A 16080-nucleotide genomic window follows, 5' to 3' on the forward strand; every position below is an offset into this window, starting at 1 on the left:
TCAATTCACCGACAGGTTTCGTTTCGTTTACAATTACCTGAAAAATTCCACTCTTCATCGGTTTTCGGTTCTGGTTTCGGTTTACCCCGTGCTTCAAATAAGCGTAGTAACCGGAAGTCGTTTTTGAAGGCCATAAATAAAAACACCCTATAAGTTACGTTGTATTTTTAAATCTTAGTGTATATTACAGTTCACTGTCGTACACTATCCCTAAAGGGACCGATAGAATTTCGGTCACACGCTTGCAGGTAGTTTGCTGCAGGTTTTCTGTGTGTCAATAGTGTCTTCATTATCCGGCAGGGGAAAGCACGGAAAGAAAAAGATGGCGGCGAGTTACGGGGAGTAGGAGGAGCAAGTTGTTGCTTTCTCGATTTATTTATTTTGCAGTTATTTAGTTAGACGGGTATGCCACCGATTTTAAGGCGGAGAAGGTCTTATTGATATAATACTATTAGAAGCGATGGCTTCTATAGAAAAATTAGTAAAGTCTTTCGAAGCTTTAAAGCTCGTTCAATCGTCTGCAGGAGGCGAAGAACCGCTACTTAAGTAAGACGTTTTAATTAAGCCAATTTTGTAATAACGCATCACCGCATTTGCCTATCTTTGGAATTATCAGAGTTTGGGAGACCCTGAAAGTGCCTGAGACGTCTGGAAATGGACATCTCTTCTGGGTGGACTCGATTGTTTCGGCGGTGTTTGAGACGTGTCGGGGAGCTGGAAACGCGCGCCCGAATACCTAGGGAAGATTTGGCACTCTGTTGACTGCACGCTTTTTGTCACTCCCAGGCAGCGAGGTTGTAGCAGGCTTTCTTCAGTGGCTCGTTCTCGGACACTGTTGGGCAATTGTTTAAAAGAACGAGGCGCCGAATGTTCGGGCGATTGGCTTCTTGGCGAAGCGGGCTGTTTTCAAGCCCCCAGGGTGTCGTGTTTGTTGCAGATTCGATCAGTGCCCGGCTGTCTGTTGAATGTTGCCAGCGACTGCTACCTTTCAATGGACCAGTTGCCTTCACTTGATTTTGAGACTCGCGTTGCCGAGCTTCAGGTCCGGCTTGTGACTGGCGCTTGATGTCAACTGCCTTGGACTGTGCACATTCCCGTAGCAGAAAGAGCGGAGTGAAATTTGCTCACAGTATCGGTTGCACCAAAACAATGTGTCATTCTCTGGTTAAAAGGTTTTGGGGGTAGAGCTTGCTCCTGTGTTGGGTCATGAAAATGTGCATGACAGCGTAAATGTTCTTATGTATGCCTGCAAAGGCAAACTGCACACCCACCAACTGTTGACCCCCAGCCAATATTTGTTTCTCTTTCGGAGGAGCTTTATGGTACCCAGTGCGCATGTTAAAACAGTCTCAACTTCTTTTCAGGAAAAAAGAAACTGTCCTGACTAAGAAAGAGAAGATCATTCACTGTAGCAACATTGCAGATGTAATTTGCACCAGTAGCATACGGTATGTCATTGGCTGTTTCATCTTTCATATCCCTGTCAGCTGTGGGCAACCCTTTTTAATGTTCTCATGTTGGTCAAAAATGCCCCATATTTTTTCTTCCATTGTATTATCTTGTCTTACTCTGATTTTTTGTTTTGTTTTTTCACACCTTTTACCTTATTTTTTGGACAATAGTCTGCACCTTGTATCTAGTCTACAAGAGCACATATTGGACGAAAGGAAACTGTTTTGCTTGGATAGTCAACACCTGGTCCAGTCTGCACTCTGTATTTAGTTCATCTCTGTGTTACTCTTGTTAAAAATGATGCATCGTTAGTTCCCCCACAAATAGCACTCCGTGCTGACTAATAAAACAATATAAATGTACACTCTTATTCATGTAGTTTTTATTATTTTTATAATTCAAATTGTTTTAAAAGAAATGGAAGTAAGTGAATTCTCTTCATTTTGAATGCAGCCGGGGTTGCTGAAAGACTACAGTTCCCTATTTACCTGCAGTAATGATTTTGTAACCGCAAGCTGTGGGGCTTTTGCTATCATGCTTGATCAACATGGTCCACTTTGGTGCAGCTACCTTGCTGCGCCGAAGCGGGGGCACAGGGAAGCAAAAGCGATGCACTAAGTTTCAGCTTTTCCGGCAGAAATCTCTTAAGGCAGCACGTGAAGTCCTTTGCACTCTGCCCCTGCAGCAACTGCCCCATGGTACTGAAGAGAGAGAGAGAGAGAGGGTAGCACAGTTTGCATTGCTCACCTGCATTTCCTCCATTGCTTCTGTTGTCTGTTACAACTGGTTCTGTACACGCCACTCCCAACATTCTTCTTGGCACCACGAATGGTGCTGTACGTTTTGCAACAGGTCTATGAGCGCAGTGTGACAACCGCTTCAATATCGAGTGATTTGAAAAAAAAAAAGAAAAAAGATTGTTATGTTGTTTGCACTATTGGATAGTCCGCGCAGCGTAGAATGTTGAGTCTTAAACGTCTGTAGTCTGCAGACCGGAAACTGGGATAATCGTCATCCTCATTGCAAGAGGCCTTGCGTACCTGCATTTGAAGGCCCATCTTATCCGACATTTCTTGCACAGTGTTTGCTTTTGCGATCTTGGCAAACATGGGGTGTCATCTACTTTGTAGGACTTACTCGGAGTTCCCCAAGCTGCTGGGGATCTCGGTGGAGAGCTTCTTTTTCTGCTGCGACGATGAGGACAGTGATGTGCGCATGGTGGCTGACGAATGTCTGAACCGTACAATAAAGGTGGGTGTCCCACGGCTCATCTACTTATGTTCCGACGCTTGGGAAGCTTCTTGGAGACAGTCTCGGACTCTATACGTGATCGCGCATATTCGCACAAGTTTTAACCTTGGGCTGGAAGTCATCTTTTCTAGTTCAGTTCCTTCAAAACTATGCGCTCCTTGGTAGTGCACTTGAATGATAGCTCCTTGCTTTTATGTGCCCCAGCTGTTTTTGGAATGCACCAAAGACATTGCACCATGTAACTCTGGAGTGGTACCATGTATTTCGAATTCTCGTTTTAATGCACATTCTAATGGAAGCTAACTCGGATTTTGTGTTTGTCCATGGCACGACTTCGAATCGCATGACTTCACCGTGTTCCGCGACTCGCGGTGGGAAGTCGGTGCCGTACGACGCCAGGGCGTCGACAAAGTGTTTGATCTAGTAACGTTGGGTGTCAAGTCGTAGTGTAATGTAATGTCACATCGAGTTATGTGATGTCACAGCGTTGTGTGGCACTGCCGCATGATGTCGTGTGACATGACACTGGCTTAATGTGACCACGTTACATGATAAACCGGAGTGCCAATAAAAATAAATTATGAAAACCCACCATTTCTTAAGCATTGCAATTGTGCGTACAACGGGTCAATCGGTAGATGGAAATCTAGCTGTCACCACTTTTTTCTAGAGATTGTTTCACTACATTTCTTGAAATGTTTGACACTCTTCGTATGATTGCCTGGTGTCACGAGGTTGATAGCGCCACAGCTTTGAGAAACTAGGACCCTTGTTGCATTGTGCCCATTTCAGACCCTCCTGGATTCGCACCTGGGACGCTTGCAGGCAGAGCTGTACAAGGAGATCAAGAAGAATGGCCAGAGTCGCAGCCTAAGGGTGGCCCTTGGCAAATTTGGGGATTTGTGCCACTTGATCAAGGCTCAGAAATGCAGGCAAGGGCATCACTACCAACGTTCCTTTCCATTAAACGCAGGGTGACCACAATCTTGGGCTAAAATTAAATTGTGCTATTAGTCATTTCAGCGTAGAAACTCGTATTGTTCCTGAACCGGACAAGTGACTTTCGTCACTGTTTCTTTGTGGCCAAACTAACATGTCAAATTCAGTAGTACAGGGTGTCACAAGAAAAAAATTTACAGGGTTTTTTTCAGCGCAAAAATAAACTAGGCATCGCCGAATGCTCATTCTCCGCCCAAAGGTAGCGCTAGAGGTCACAACCAAATGCCAAAGTCTCAGCCCGATCCGATACCCTATTCAAAAGTTATAAGTGATTTTCTGAAAATTTCAATGGGAAAATGGAGCCCATTTCTGCCCGTTTTCGGTTTCTGGTGCCATAGAGCCCCATGTATTCGAAAACTCCGTCGGCCGCCATTTTCCTATTTAAATCTTCAGAAAATCACTTATAACTTGCGCTACTTTTGGGCGGAGAATGAGCGTTTGGCGGTGCCTAGTTTATTTTTGCGGTACAAAAACCCCTGTAAATTTTTTTTTTTTGTGACACCCTGTACTACAATACGAGAAAAGTCTGGCAGATTTTTTGGCAGATGAATGAGGGAAAGAGCTAAAAATTGTGCTGTATGAGGGGTAACATTTTCATAGTAGGTTTATTTTTACAATATTTCATCTCTAGGGAATAAACATTCTTTTTGGTTTTCTTCCATTCACTTAGCACTGACTTTTTAACTGCACATTTTCACGAAAACGGGACATGAGACTTTTTCGAGGCAAAATGACGGGACAATATAAATAAACCTCTAAAATGGAACTGTCCTGCCCACTGATCTCTATGACAATTGCTGGATCGCGCTTCCCCGCACCGAAAATGAGGCTACCGTCGGCCATCTTACGAGATATGCTCTAGCGCTGTCAAGCCTAGACAGTTACCATGGTTACCGTGTGTAGGTCACGTGAAAACGGAGGCAAAGGTCACATGATCGCCGCCTTGACAACGCTTCAGCAGCACTCGTAAGATGGCCGACCGGTGGCCTCAATCGCGCAATGGGCTCGAAGCGGGGAAGCGCGATCCAGCAATTGTCATAGAGATCAGTGGTCCTGCCCGAAACGGGATGTCTGGTCACCCTAATTATACTGGGCGTGCCAACAATAGACAGAATCATTTTTGGAAAGGAGACACTTTTGACTAAAGGAATGATTTCTCCAGGATATTGCTGGAGACTGAGGTGGATGTCGTCGTACCACTAAAAAGTGGTTGTTGTCAATCTAAAAAAAAGTTGTTGTGTTAAAAGCTCTTGTTTCATAGAATATAGCCACAAGCCCCATCGTTGCTCACCTGCAAAACAAGATAATCTCTGGCAACAATATTATTATTTGTTGGGTGCTAGGCCCCATATACTTTATATTTTACTTGAGTCCAATGCATATGTCCCACAACGCCGTAACTACTTTTCACAGCAGTACAATGAGATGCCTCTTTACACCTAGTAATGATGAACTCCTGTTCATACCTTTTACACTTATACACAGCTCATATTCATAGTTATATCCTATCACCTGCTACCCAAGTGGTTTCTTCTTCCTAACCCTTTTTAGCAATATTTTACATAAGCCTCAGATGCTTTTGCACCACTAAAACCCAATCAATCACAATCACTCTGCAAAATGCCACCTCAGATTTCCCGAAACAGGTTCTTTTTCTTTTTTTGAACGAGGCAAATTCATTTTATACTTCGCACAAAAAATCCACCACCTAGCCACACCTCTTCACTAAATCACAGCATGATGCATTGAGAAACTGATTTTTGCAGCCTGTTTCAAGTGAACTTGATCTCTTGGGCCCACACTGTAGGAACCAGCGAGAGTATGCTGTGACTCGTGAGGGCTCTAGTCTAGCTGTCAAGATATTTGGTCTGACGATTTCAACCCTCTTCGGTGCTTCGCGCTTCCTCGGTGGAGTGATCTCCGAGTCAGTGCAAACCCCTGTGATTCCGCAGACTGCGGTTTGAGATCCACTGCTCGAGGTGGGCTCAAACTCAAATGGTCGTCAGGCACAGGGGGAATCTGGGGATGACACTGCTCCAGACTCTCTATGTGCCCCTGTTGTGGCAGCTGCAGTGTGTCAGCATTGGGTGCCCCCCTACGGCTGTGTTGCCAATTGAATGTTTTTTTTTTTTGCTAAATGTGGTGGTTGATTGCTGTTTTGGGGGTGGCAGGATTTCTAGAAGTTTTCAAATCATGTTAAGATTTTTTTTTGAGGTCTAAATATGTTCTATAGTTGGCAATTATCAATCCTAATTAACTTAAGTTGAATGCATTAGAATGGAAGGATCGGCTCATTGCTACATCACAGAAATACTACCTAAATGTGCCAGGGGTCAGGTCAAGATAGGAGAGCGCACTGCTAGTTTTCCTTATCTCGTTCCTTGGCGCTTTTGGTATTTGTAGCTTAAGTTACCGTATTTACTCGCAGAATAAATGGACCTTTTATCCCCAAAAGTCGGCATAACTACTTATTTCTTTGCGCACGGTGCGGCGCAAATCCACAACCAAACTGCGATGGAAAAAAAAAAAAAAAAAGTTTCTTTTAGTCTTTTTTGTTTTTTTTGTGCGCTTTGCATAGGTGAGGACTTCTCCGCTTTTCTTTAAAAAGAAAAAAAAAAAGCTTTTTTTTTTGTTTTTTTCTTTTAGTTCTATGGATTTTTTTTTTTGCCGCCTTTCGCAAGCTGTTTTGTTTGCCCACGCCCATGCATTCGCTACCTCGCTGCACCAGGATACATGGCTTGCACCGCCGTCACATCGCATACTTTTGACCACCATATAAGAGGGGGAGAGGGAAGCTGCCTTTGTAAGAATTTTGAGTAACGGGTTAATCTTCTGGGAGGAGAATGGCGACGTCTGTGAAAATCGCGGAGACACAAAAGAGGATCTTGGTAAGAGGGGAGCTCCTCCTTTCCCTCTTCTCTGGTGGCTATCGGAGCACTCTTTGGTGACGTCACGTACAAGCCATGCATAGAAAAGTGTGTTCATTCCGAGGGCTTCCCGCTTCTCTTTCCAAAGTGCGAGGAGAAGGCGAGGGCAGGATGCCTTCATTATGTACGCTTTGCTTAGGCGAGGGGTTCTCCGCTTCGCTTTCTTATGGCGCGCAACCCAAAGAAATCCAGACTGCGCTGTGCAAAAAAAAAAAAAAAAAAAAAAAGCGCTCCTCTTTATGTTTTTTTTTTCTTGCTTCCGTTGGATTTTTTAAATTTTTTTAATGCCTTTTGCAATTTTGTTCGCCCATGCATTCGCAACCTCGCTGCACCAAGATAGAAAAGTGCATTCATTTCGCACGCGTGGCGTCTGAGTGGGGTGTGTTTGCATTTAATACGCGAGTGAAAAAAAAAGTCCAAATTTTGAGAGCCGACTTGGGGGGTGCGTTCATTACGTGAGTGTGTTCATTGTGCAAGTAAATACGGTAGTGGGTATAAGGTTTCAAAGCGCAAATGGACGGGGAGGTGAAATAATACTAACAACAGGGACAGATGGTACTCTCAGCTGATTTATTGCAAGACTGTTCATGCAGAACTTGTCTGCCCCATATCAAACAACCCCAACAACCAATAAGACACTTTACAGACACCCATCTAGATAAGTCACTTCTTTATCTAGTAGGCTAACAGATGGCGCGCTGATGCACTTGTCATTCTTCTTTTTAATAAAGAAAGCCTCTATAATCTCCCACTCTGTATTTTCTTTCTGAGTATTGTAAGCGTTGGTGGCTGCAAACCGCTTTTACAGTCAATGATGTTCTTGAAAAAAGTGAAAGAAAAAATAGAACGGGAGATTATAGAGGCTTTCTTTATTAAAAAAAAGAATGACAAGTGCATCAGCGTGCCATCTGTTAGCCTACTAGATAAAGAAGTGATTTATCTAGATGGGTGTCTGTAAAGTGTTTTATTGGTTGTTGGCATTGTTTGATATGTAAAGGGAAGATGAGTTGCGTATATAAGCGTTAAACGGTCTTGCAATGAATCAGTTGAGAGTAGTGCCTGTCCCTGTCGTTTGTGTTATATCCTATTGTCCCTGTCTGTTCTCTCTTTTAAACCTTATACCTACCATGGACCAACTAGCCCAAACCAATGTTTTAATAAGTTACATGGTAAGTTAGAGTCGTGGGATTCATCTTTGCTTTCTGTTGGCAAAATTGTCAATGAGATAGCACGGTGGCAAACATTGGAACATGCTTTGGGTTGATTCGTGCATAAATGTAGAATTGTGCTCCAAGTGAAATGGGTCCAGTGAAGTTTGTGCAAGAATCAGGAAAAAAAAGAGGGCTATAGGATTCTAAATGTCAAGACTAGTGACTGGAAGTTCCAAGGGACGTCGGACGAGTCAGGTGCCCCAACTAAAAAAAACATGTTTTAAGCAGGGGAATTTAGTCTCTGAAGCTAGGAACTGCCACCAAATGTTTTACAAAAGGTTGGAACAACTGAGGTGTTCAGTCGTCGGCAAAAGTTTGCAGGGCGCAGGAGCGTCAGCCGAAACAATTAGTTGCGCCTTCTGATGGCGCGCGGCTGCTCTCCAGATTCACGCTTCGAGAATGTGCTCCCTTTCGTGCTCGAAGTCGTGTCTTTTTTGCTCGCTTCCGCCCGACGTGCACGAGATGACCGGAACCGGCGCAAGGTGCCGCTATGACAGCTATCGTGCTGCGCGTCTGCCCCAGCCACCATGATGGGCGACGGAGCTCGCACATATGCTACAGATAACATTTTGCGGCACCTTGCGCTAGTCCCTGTTATCTCGTGGGTGTCAAACGGAAGCGAGCGAAAAAAGCATGACCGCAAACAAGGAAGGAAGCGCATGCGCAAAGCGTGAGTCTTGAGAGCGGCAACGTGCCATGAGAAGGCACAGCCAGTCTTTTCGGCTGGCGCTCCCATGCCCCGCAAACTTTTGCACCCGACTGTACGTCGTAGGGTATGGCAATGCACCCAATAGCGGGGAGATGATGCAGTGGCTACCGTGCACAGATGCAGTGGGATTGAAAAGTCTGCAATGCTAACGCGGAAGCAGATGGAGGTACTTTATTTTTTATTCTTTTACCCGGCTCAACTCAAAATCTGTAGACATTAGGGCGAGTGAAGAAGCTTTGGGGGGGCTTGCCCAGGCCCTACACGGTGAACCTGCTGCCCTGCTTGGTGCACATCAGCCAGCGGTCAGAGGAGGAGGCTGTCCAGGAGGCCTTGGCCAACACGCTGGTGCGGGCGATGCCCGTGCTGGGACAGTTCACCAACGACAAGGACATCAAGGTGCTTGACACGCAGCATTGGTCCAACTTGCTAGCTACGCTGCCATACCGGCAAACCGGCTAAACAAGACAGAAAGGATTGTGCGGGTGTCGCTGCCGGTTGCCCAACTTCTCTACTGTCAAAACTTCTGGCGACTGTCAAACGGGAGAGTGACATGCAGCAGAATGGGTGTTTGTGTGTTTACCTTGACACGAGTGCAATGTTGTCGGGCGAAAACCGAGAAGCCACAAATGAGGGCGCGTTAATTGCGCCAGACAAAGATATATTGCAGGCATCGTGACGGTGCTAGGGTGAGGGCACATTGGTGTTTGCTGCAGTGTTGTGTCATGTTGTGCCCAGAAATGCCCTCTTCCCAGATTCGTTGCACTGAGTGCACTTGAAAGCTTAGGATATTCTTCCCTGCTTCCAGCCCCCCCCCCCCCCCCCGTGTCCGTTGTACACTCTCAAACTTGAAGTTGAGATAAGTGGGAGAGAAGATGAATGTTTCTTTGGGTGTGGTGTTTGTTTGTTTGGGGCCAAGGTGTTTGTTGTCAAGCATACTGTTTCCTGGGGGCCCAGATGCTGCTGCGAACGTTTCTGGCCAACCTGTCGTGCCCGTCGGCGCTGGTGCGTCGCTCGGCGGCTCTGTCCCTGGTGACCGTCTGTCAGTATTCACGCAAGCCCAACGTCTTCTTTCTCTGGCTGCTCACCGACCTGTTTGGTACGTCCTGGCCCAGCTCCCTTGGTGCTCCCAGGGCAGCGGGGTGGACCGCTGTCTACTTGGCTCAGTTGCTTCTCAAGTGCAATGACAACTGCACAAAAAGGAATTAATTCTAAGTATGCATTACTTTCAGGAGGTAATACTTTACAGTTACTTTCCTTGGAGATCTACACTTCACATCAATGATGTTAATATCATAACATTTTTTTTGCACTGAAATCTATCTGCCCATTCTTTGTCTGTCTGTTGAGGATTTATCAGTATACAGCACTTTACAGTCATCACATTTTATTAAAATCATCTGGTGGGTTAGTTGGCTATACATCTTTGTAAAATTAGTGCAAAGACTGAGGAAGAAAAACATAGAGACAGGATAGAGCGCTACTTACAACTGGCGTTTACTACTAAGTGAGAGAAAGACAGAAGAAGTACTGACAGTTAAAAAGCACACAAATAACACACACACAAACACACAAATAAAAAAAACATGAGAAATCGTCAGTGAAAGAAGGGGTGGGAGAGAAGCGCTACAACTACGAGGTGCACATGATTATAAAAAAAAGGAGGTGTATTCATCAGTGGTCAGTCAGTGTTCCTATCGGAGAAAGAACGGCAATACCTTGATCTGTGTCCATGAGGTCCAAGTCCGGCGGCATGCTGGGTGCGGCCCAGGCGACAGAATGTAAAGAATTGTGATATGGTCACTGGGAAAGTATTAGCGATTCAGAACATGAACCACGGTTTTCCCCGTGTCTTGGAGGTCACTGTCGTTTTGGACAGCGTGGCCAGCCATCAGGATAAGACCTTACCCCTTTTTTTTGTCTCTTTCTTTTTTATTGCTCTTTCTGTCTCTCCTATTCACTCACTGACAATTTCTCATGCTTTTTATTTGCGTCTCCTTCGCTTTTAACTGTCAGTACTTCTCTGTCTTTCTCTCACCTGGTATTAAACACCAGTTGTAAGTACTGCTCTATCCTGTCTCTATGTTCTTCCTCCCTTGTCTTTGCGCTAATTTTACAAAGACATCACATTTTATTTTCTTTCTCCCGCTTCGTTAGCAGTATGTTGGGGTAACCGAGTTTTGACCATAAGTTGTCTCATCATTTTGCGTCGGCTCCGGGATTGTTTACATTCTTCTTATGGCGGCGCTTCAAAATAAGAGAGATCTATCAGCTTTTATAGGTGCCAAAGCAATCTAATAGGTGCTCAAACTCAATTGCTCTGAAAATGACCGGCATGAGTCGTCATAACATATTCAATATACAAATCACAATCGCATCAGCCTTTCTGTCCTGACAATGAAAAGCACTCACTTCATGAGCACACCTTCTGTGCCCCTCTGTGCATGCTCTGGCTTCACCAGTTGCTCAGCTGTGCATCCATGGTCACCTTTGGCAATGGGTAATGATGCAGTGACTCTTTAGAAGAAGATCCAGCCTGACAAACTTGAGGTTAGAAGGTAGTTAAGTTACAACTACAATCAGTCTTACTCGAAAGTAATGAATTACAATTACAAATTGCAAAAAAAAGTAATTAAATTTATTACCCATGGACGCTGAGGGGTCGGGTGGGTCTCTGGGTCAGGCGTGCCCAGTTGGGGATTGGGTGATCTGCAGCAGTGGCCCAGCGGTGCCAGTTGTACCATTTTGATAAATTTGCCACGCCTTGCTGGGGTGAAAGTTGCCCGTCGTGCACCAGAGAGGGCTCATCGGTCGGGGAACGGGTTTTGCGGTCAAGCCACCCACTTGTGTAGCCCGGTGACCGCTTGTCTCGTGGCTTGTCACCTTTCTGGAAAAGTCTCCAAGTTTTTCCTGGCAACATGCTTTTTTGATGCATGACCCATGGTCCTCATTTTGTTGGTGGGGATTTTGTTTTTTGTTGCTACAAATGGGGTCCTACTCGTTGGCCAAGTGTTTGCCTTGGTGAAACCAGAATTGAGGATAAAACTTTTGTGTATGAATGGGTATTTATTTACAATACCGCTATCCCTTTGGTGCTGACTCTGGAGTGTTCATTTGGAAAAAGAAACCTTAAAGCAGCCAATTCTAATCATAATTTAAGTGCTGCTCTGGTTAAACCGCCCACAAAATGATTTCACCTTGAGAGAACTGGCACATTTTTAATACTAATCAAATAACACAGTTTCAAACTTCGCTTTATTTTTAGTCCTATCAAAAATGGTCGGCATCCAAACTCTTTCGGGGAAGTTTTAGTGAAAACCTAAGCTGCTCAGGCAAAAAAGAAAAAGAGGGAGAAGCTCACAAACTTCTGTGTTGCTGCAATTTCTATGCTGATACTTCCGTTGTACGCCACATATCCGAGATTCTGGCATCTGTAATAAATAGTACACTACTAGAACCCTGTTGGAGTAAAATAAAAATGCCTTTACAATGAATTCTGCAGGACTGGCAAAAAAATATTGTTGTACAAGCACCATTGTTGTAATGGTTGAGCCCAAAAAATCGATCGTGCGAAACAGTATGCAAGCCATCGTGTATAATGCTCCGCTGTCCAACATGGTGGTCATTTATGTGAGATTCCATTGGTTTCACTAATGGGAGGCTGACGGTAGGGAAGTTACAGCTCAGTCAAAACGCACTTGTCATACTGCTGACAGAGACAGATGGGTGTGGATATGGTCGGGGACTTCAGGCTCTCTCTGATTGAGACTCGGAAAGGATCTTGGCAAAGATTGGCATCAAGTGGCTGTCCAGACATCGAAAGGGGTTGCGACTTCCAGCAAGGAAACTTGTCTTGGGTTAATTTTGTGCTTGATTCTGGGTGATCCGAGACCACTGACGTATACACGAAATAAAGTGTGTAGCCGCCTTTTCCCATCACATCCATTGGCCCAAACAGTTTTATTTGTTATGTTTACTCAAACACTATTTTTTTTTTTGAGTTCGCTGTAAATTGTTGTACTAACAAGGTCTTAATGTAATGAAATTAAAATAACTTGTAGTAACAGGGTCTTTAATCATTTGTGATAAATGTAAATTTACCACAGCTGCCAGAATTTGGACTATATAAAATGCGACGGCACTATCAAATATAACAGTGATGGCCTGTGCCATCATCGTTTTATGCAGCCAACAACTGACAAACTTCGCCCAGCAGCATGTTCGCTTTCAGCAGGGTATGACAGCCACTGATCCGACGCTACATGCCGAGCAAACGCCACTCGGCGAAATTAATCACTTTTCTGCAGCATGTTCACTTAGTGGAGTCTAGGCTTACATTATGTTTATGTTTAAAATTGAGGCGATCATGTACCCCTTTGGCGGTTGTACCATCTTTTGCTGGTCATTAGGCAATGTTTTGTGTCTCTGAGACGGCTCGTGTGGGTTTCAGCCCTGGTGCTACCGGTTCAGGAGGGGCACCCAACGCACACAGTGGTAGGAGTGCTGGTGTGCCTGCGCCACCTGATCCCCCACCTGGGCACCCGGCCCCCCCGGGAGGCGCCTGCACCGGCAGACAGGGCTGGCCCCACCCTGGAGCACTTTCTGAAGGTGTGTTTGGGGAAGCCTTTCCTGCAGTCGCAAGATTGCCGACTAGTTGCCTTGATTGGGGTGGCTGGAAATTCGTAAAGTATTTCGCTATATTTATTTAATTTTATCCCGGTACCTTCGACGCTGAACAGATACAAAGTCAAGCGTGGGCTAAATGAATCTGACTCATATTAAGTAAGTCTCAAAAATTTTGTTTCGCTAGCTTCGATGCTGAAATTTGCCACAAAGGTAGGCTCGGTGGTGAGTTTGTTTTGTCCAGATATCGAACTAGAAACTTGCCTTGATCAAAAGCTACGAATAAAAACAGCATTTCTATGGTTTGGTACAATCTCAAGCCTTTTTAGATTAGAAGTGAAAAATCGTTCCTGCAGGGCATTGAGGCGTTTTACTGAACGAAACAGGGAATGTGGGCAAAGTCGGGATTTTTTTTTTGCTCTCTTTATTGTTTTTGTTAAATCATACATTTACGACAACATTCTTTTGCATTGGCATAACAAATGCTTAACTCCATGTTGGTTTGTAAAAAAAATTATGATTTTTAAATTTAACTTTTGATCGAGATAAGCGTGCTCTTCGATATTTTTGCAAAACAAATGCACCACCCAGCCGCACCTTTGTGCTAAAGTATGGTGTCCGAGCTTGCGAAACTGAATTTAAAGGCTTGTTTGAAGTGGGTTAGATCTATTTGACCCTCGCCGTGCATAAGTGAATGCAACGCAACAAATTCAACAAAACGTAACGACGATGTCGACACTACAGACTTAAGCAAGTTAAACGAAGTGGTTTGGGTCAACACAAGCGACTGCACGTGCACCCGAAAATCTGTGGCGGGTGATGCGCCATGATGGCGAAAATGTGTCTTAAGAGAACACACCCCCTGGAAGAGTAAACTTTTGAACCCTTGGCTTAAAATAATGAAATTTACAGGGTAGGCTGGTGGTTATGCTAGAAGGTGCATAACAACATTTCAGGTCTGACGGTTAAATGGGAAGGAACGTAGAGCAGCTTCTATCAGCAACACGCTTACATTGTTTAATTAATCTATCGTCAGAAAACTATTCCGATATTCAAGATTTTTATTCACTAGATATGTAACAGAATGCCTAGGAAGTGCGCCTATGAAAATGTTTTTGTAAAATTCATTTATTTCTATAAATTTTCTCTTCTGCAAAACTGGTTAACCTTTTGGTCTCCTGTGTCTTCGACAAAATGTCAACATTTTTTATAAAAGACACCTGTAAAGTGGCAAAAAAATTCCATAGCCGCATTCTTTAATAAATTTCAGTCGGGAAAAGTGAAGAATGAGCCTTCCTTGTATTGCCATTATCAAATGATAGATTGGCTAAAATGGAATTTATACCAAAAAGTAGAACGGAGTAAAATGCGTTCAGAGTGCTCCAGACCCTACCTTTTCTTTAGCTTCAGTGGACGGAAAATAATTTATAAAAAATTCACTATGCAGTGAAACTAATTAAACTTTGTGGGAATACTCTCTGGGATCAGTGGTTTCAAATGGGGGTCCGCGGACCCTTTCGGGGTGCGCGAAGGCACTCTAGGGTTCCGCGAAGCCCAGCCTCATCAGACAAGCCCGGAAATAAAAGTTGTCTTTTCTCCGATTGAGAAGAAACGTTCAAATTTTCGGGTTAGTTTTCTCGTGTATATGTCAATAAGAGAAGTCCACTTCACACTAGCCCTTCGTTATATCTATTTAATAAGTCATTAAAATAATCAACCTATACCTTTCCCGTCCTTTCACCACGAATGGGGTCCTCCATCATCTCCGCCGATCCATGAGGGGTCCGCGAAACATCAATGGTTGAGAACCACTGCTCTAGATGTTGGTGGATGTAAATATGTCATTTTTCAAAATCAACTTTTTTTGCAGAATTTTTTTTTCTGGGTAGTGTCCCCCCTTAAGTCGACCTTAAATATCTCTAGAAGTGCGTCCTGAGACAACCCGGGTGGTTGGTGATGGTTGTTAACAAAGTGGTTCCTCGTTTGCTCGTGTGTGGCTTCGGCATGTGAAACGCGGCTTTTTGGAAAGGAACGGTGTGTGTGCCTGCGTACAGATCTACGAACTGCTGCTCCACCACGTGGGAAACACAGAGCAGTCGGTAGTGACAGCAGCGCTGGAAGCGCTTCATCAGCTGCTGACGACGCCGCCCCCACCGCTGGTGCAGGCCCTACTCAGCACCAGTGGAATCAGCCAGTCGTACATCCATGCGCCCAGCCACAGACCGGCGTCTGGAGCATCAGGTGTGACCCTCGTCCCACTGGGGTGAAAGGGGCACGAGGCCGCCATGTAATAAGCGCTGAAATCGCTGTCCTCTTGAGATCGTATGGCGATTGAGGCGCTCTTGGTGCCGAGTCTGATTCTGTCTGCTGTCGCAGCGAGATAACTTTGTCCCAAGAAACATGGGACGTTGATGCAAGCCCAGTGCTTCAATGTGTTCCTTTTCACGCAGCTTTGAGCATATTCATCTCAAATGGGATTAAGTCACGGGAGTCATAAGCACTGTGACACATTTCTGCAACATCTCAAGTTTAAAACATTAGACAGCACTGCTGAAATCACTTGCATCTGCTATATTAGTGCTGTATTAGCAAGCGGTGCTTCAGCCCAAAGGTCAGCACTGTTTCCAGTGCCGAATTATCGCTGTTTTAGTGCTGCACTATATGTGTGAACAGGCCTTCACTGTCATCACTGTGGGGACCCCGATAAATCAGTTTCTTGACCCTTCGAGTTGCAAATTTTTCTCAAAGATGCCATTTTACTGTAGTCACATAGTTTCAAAGCTTCGACATGTATGTTGAGAACTAGATGCAAATAAAGTTACTCGTGTGGTTGGGTACTCTAAAGCCATTTATATTGGGAGAGTTTAACTAATGAGCGGAGCCTGTGGCCCACATGAGCAAGCAGACTTTG

At 44.6% G+C, this 16080-nt stretch overlaps 1 protein-coding gene across 2 annotated transcripts in view; it reads left to right on the forward strand.

Moving 5' to 3' along the window:
• The first annotated feature begins 229 nt into the window (after positions 1 to 229).
• Positions 230 to 16080, forward strand: part of LOC8038527 (huntingtin) — a 209288-nt gene continuing 193437 nt past the window's right edge. Inside the window, exons 1-8 of one of the 2 annotated variants that reach the window (XM_040504714.1) lie at positions 230 to 248; positions 1365 to 1448; positions 2583 to 2703; positions 3496 to 3635; positions 8804 to 8945; positions 9504 to 9645; positions 12997 to 13154; positions 15224 to 15410. In XM_040504714.1, the coding sequence (XP_040360648.1) occupies positions 2668 to 2703; positions 3496 to 3635; positions 8804 to 8945; positions 9504 to 9645; positions 12997 to 13154; positions 15224 to 15410 (805 nt within the window). In that variant the 5' untranslated portion in view covers positions 230 to 248; positions 1365 to 1448; positions 2583 to 2667. Of the gene's footprint in view, positions 249 to 310; positions 547 to 1364; positions 1449 to 2582; positions 2704 to 3495; positions 3636 to 8803; positions 8946 to 9503; positions 9646 to 12996; positions 13155 to 15223; positions 15411 to 16080 lie in introns of those variants that run through there. The other variant, XM_029978929.3, reaches the window with a different exon arrangement.

This window comes from Ixodes scapularis, unplaced genomic scaffold (assembly GCF_016920785.2).
Source record: "Ixodes scapularis isolate PalLabHiFi unplaced genomic scaffold, ASM1692078v2 PGA_scaffold9__187_contigs__length_104089568, whole genome shotgun sequence".
Lineage (NCBI taxonomy): Eukaryota > Metazoa > Arthropoda > Arachnida > Ixodida > Ixodidae > Ixodes > Ixodes scapularis.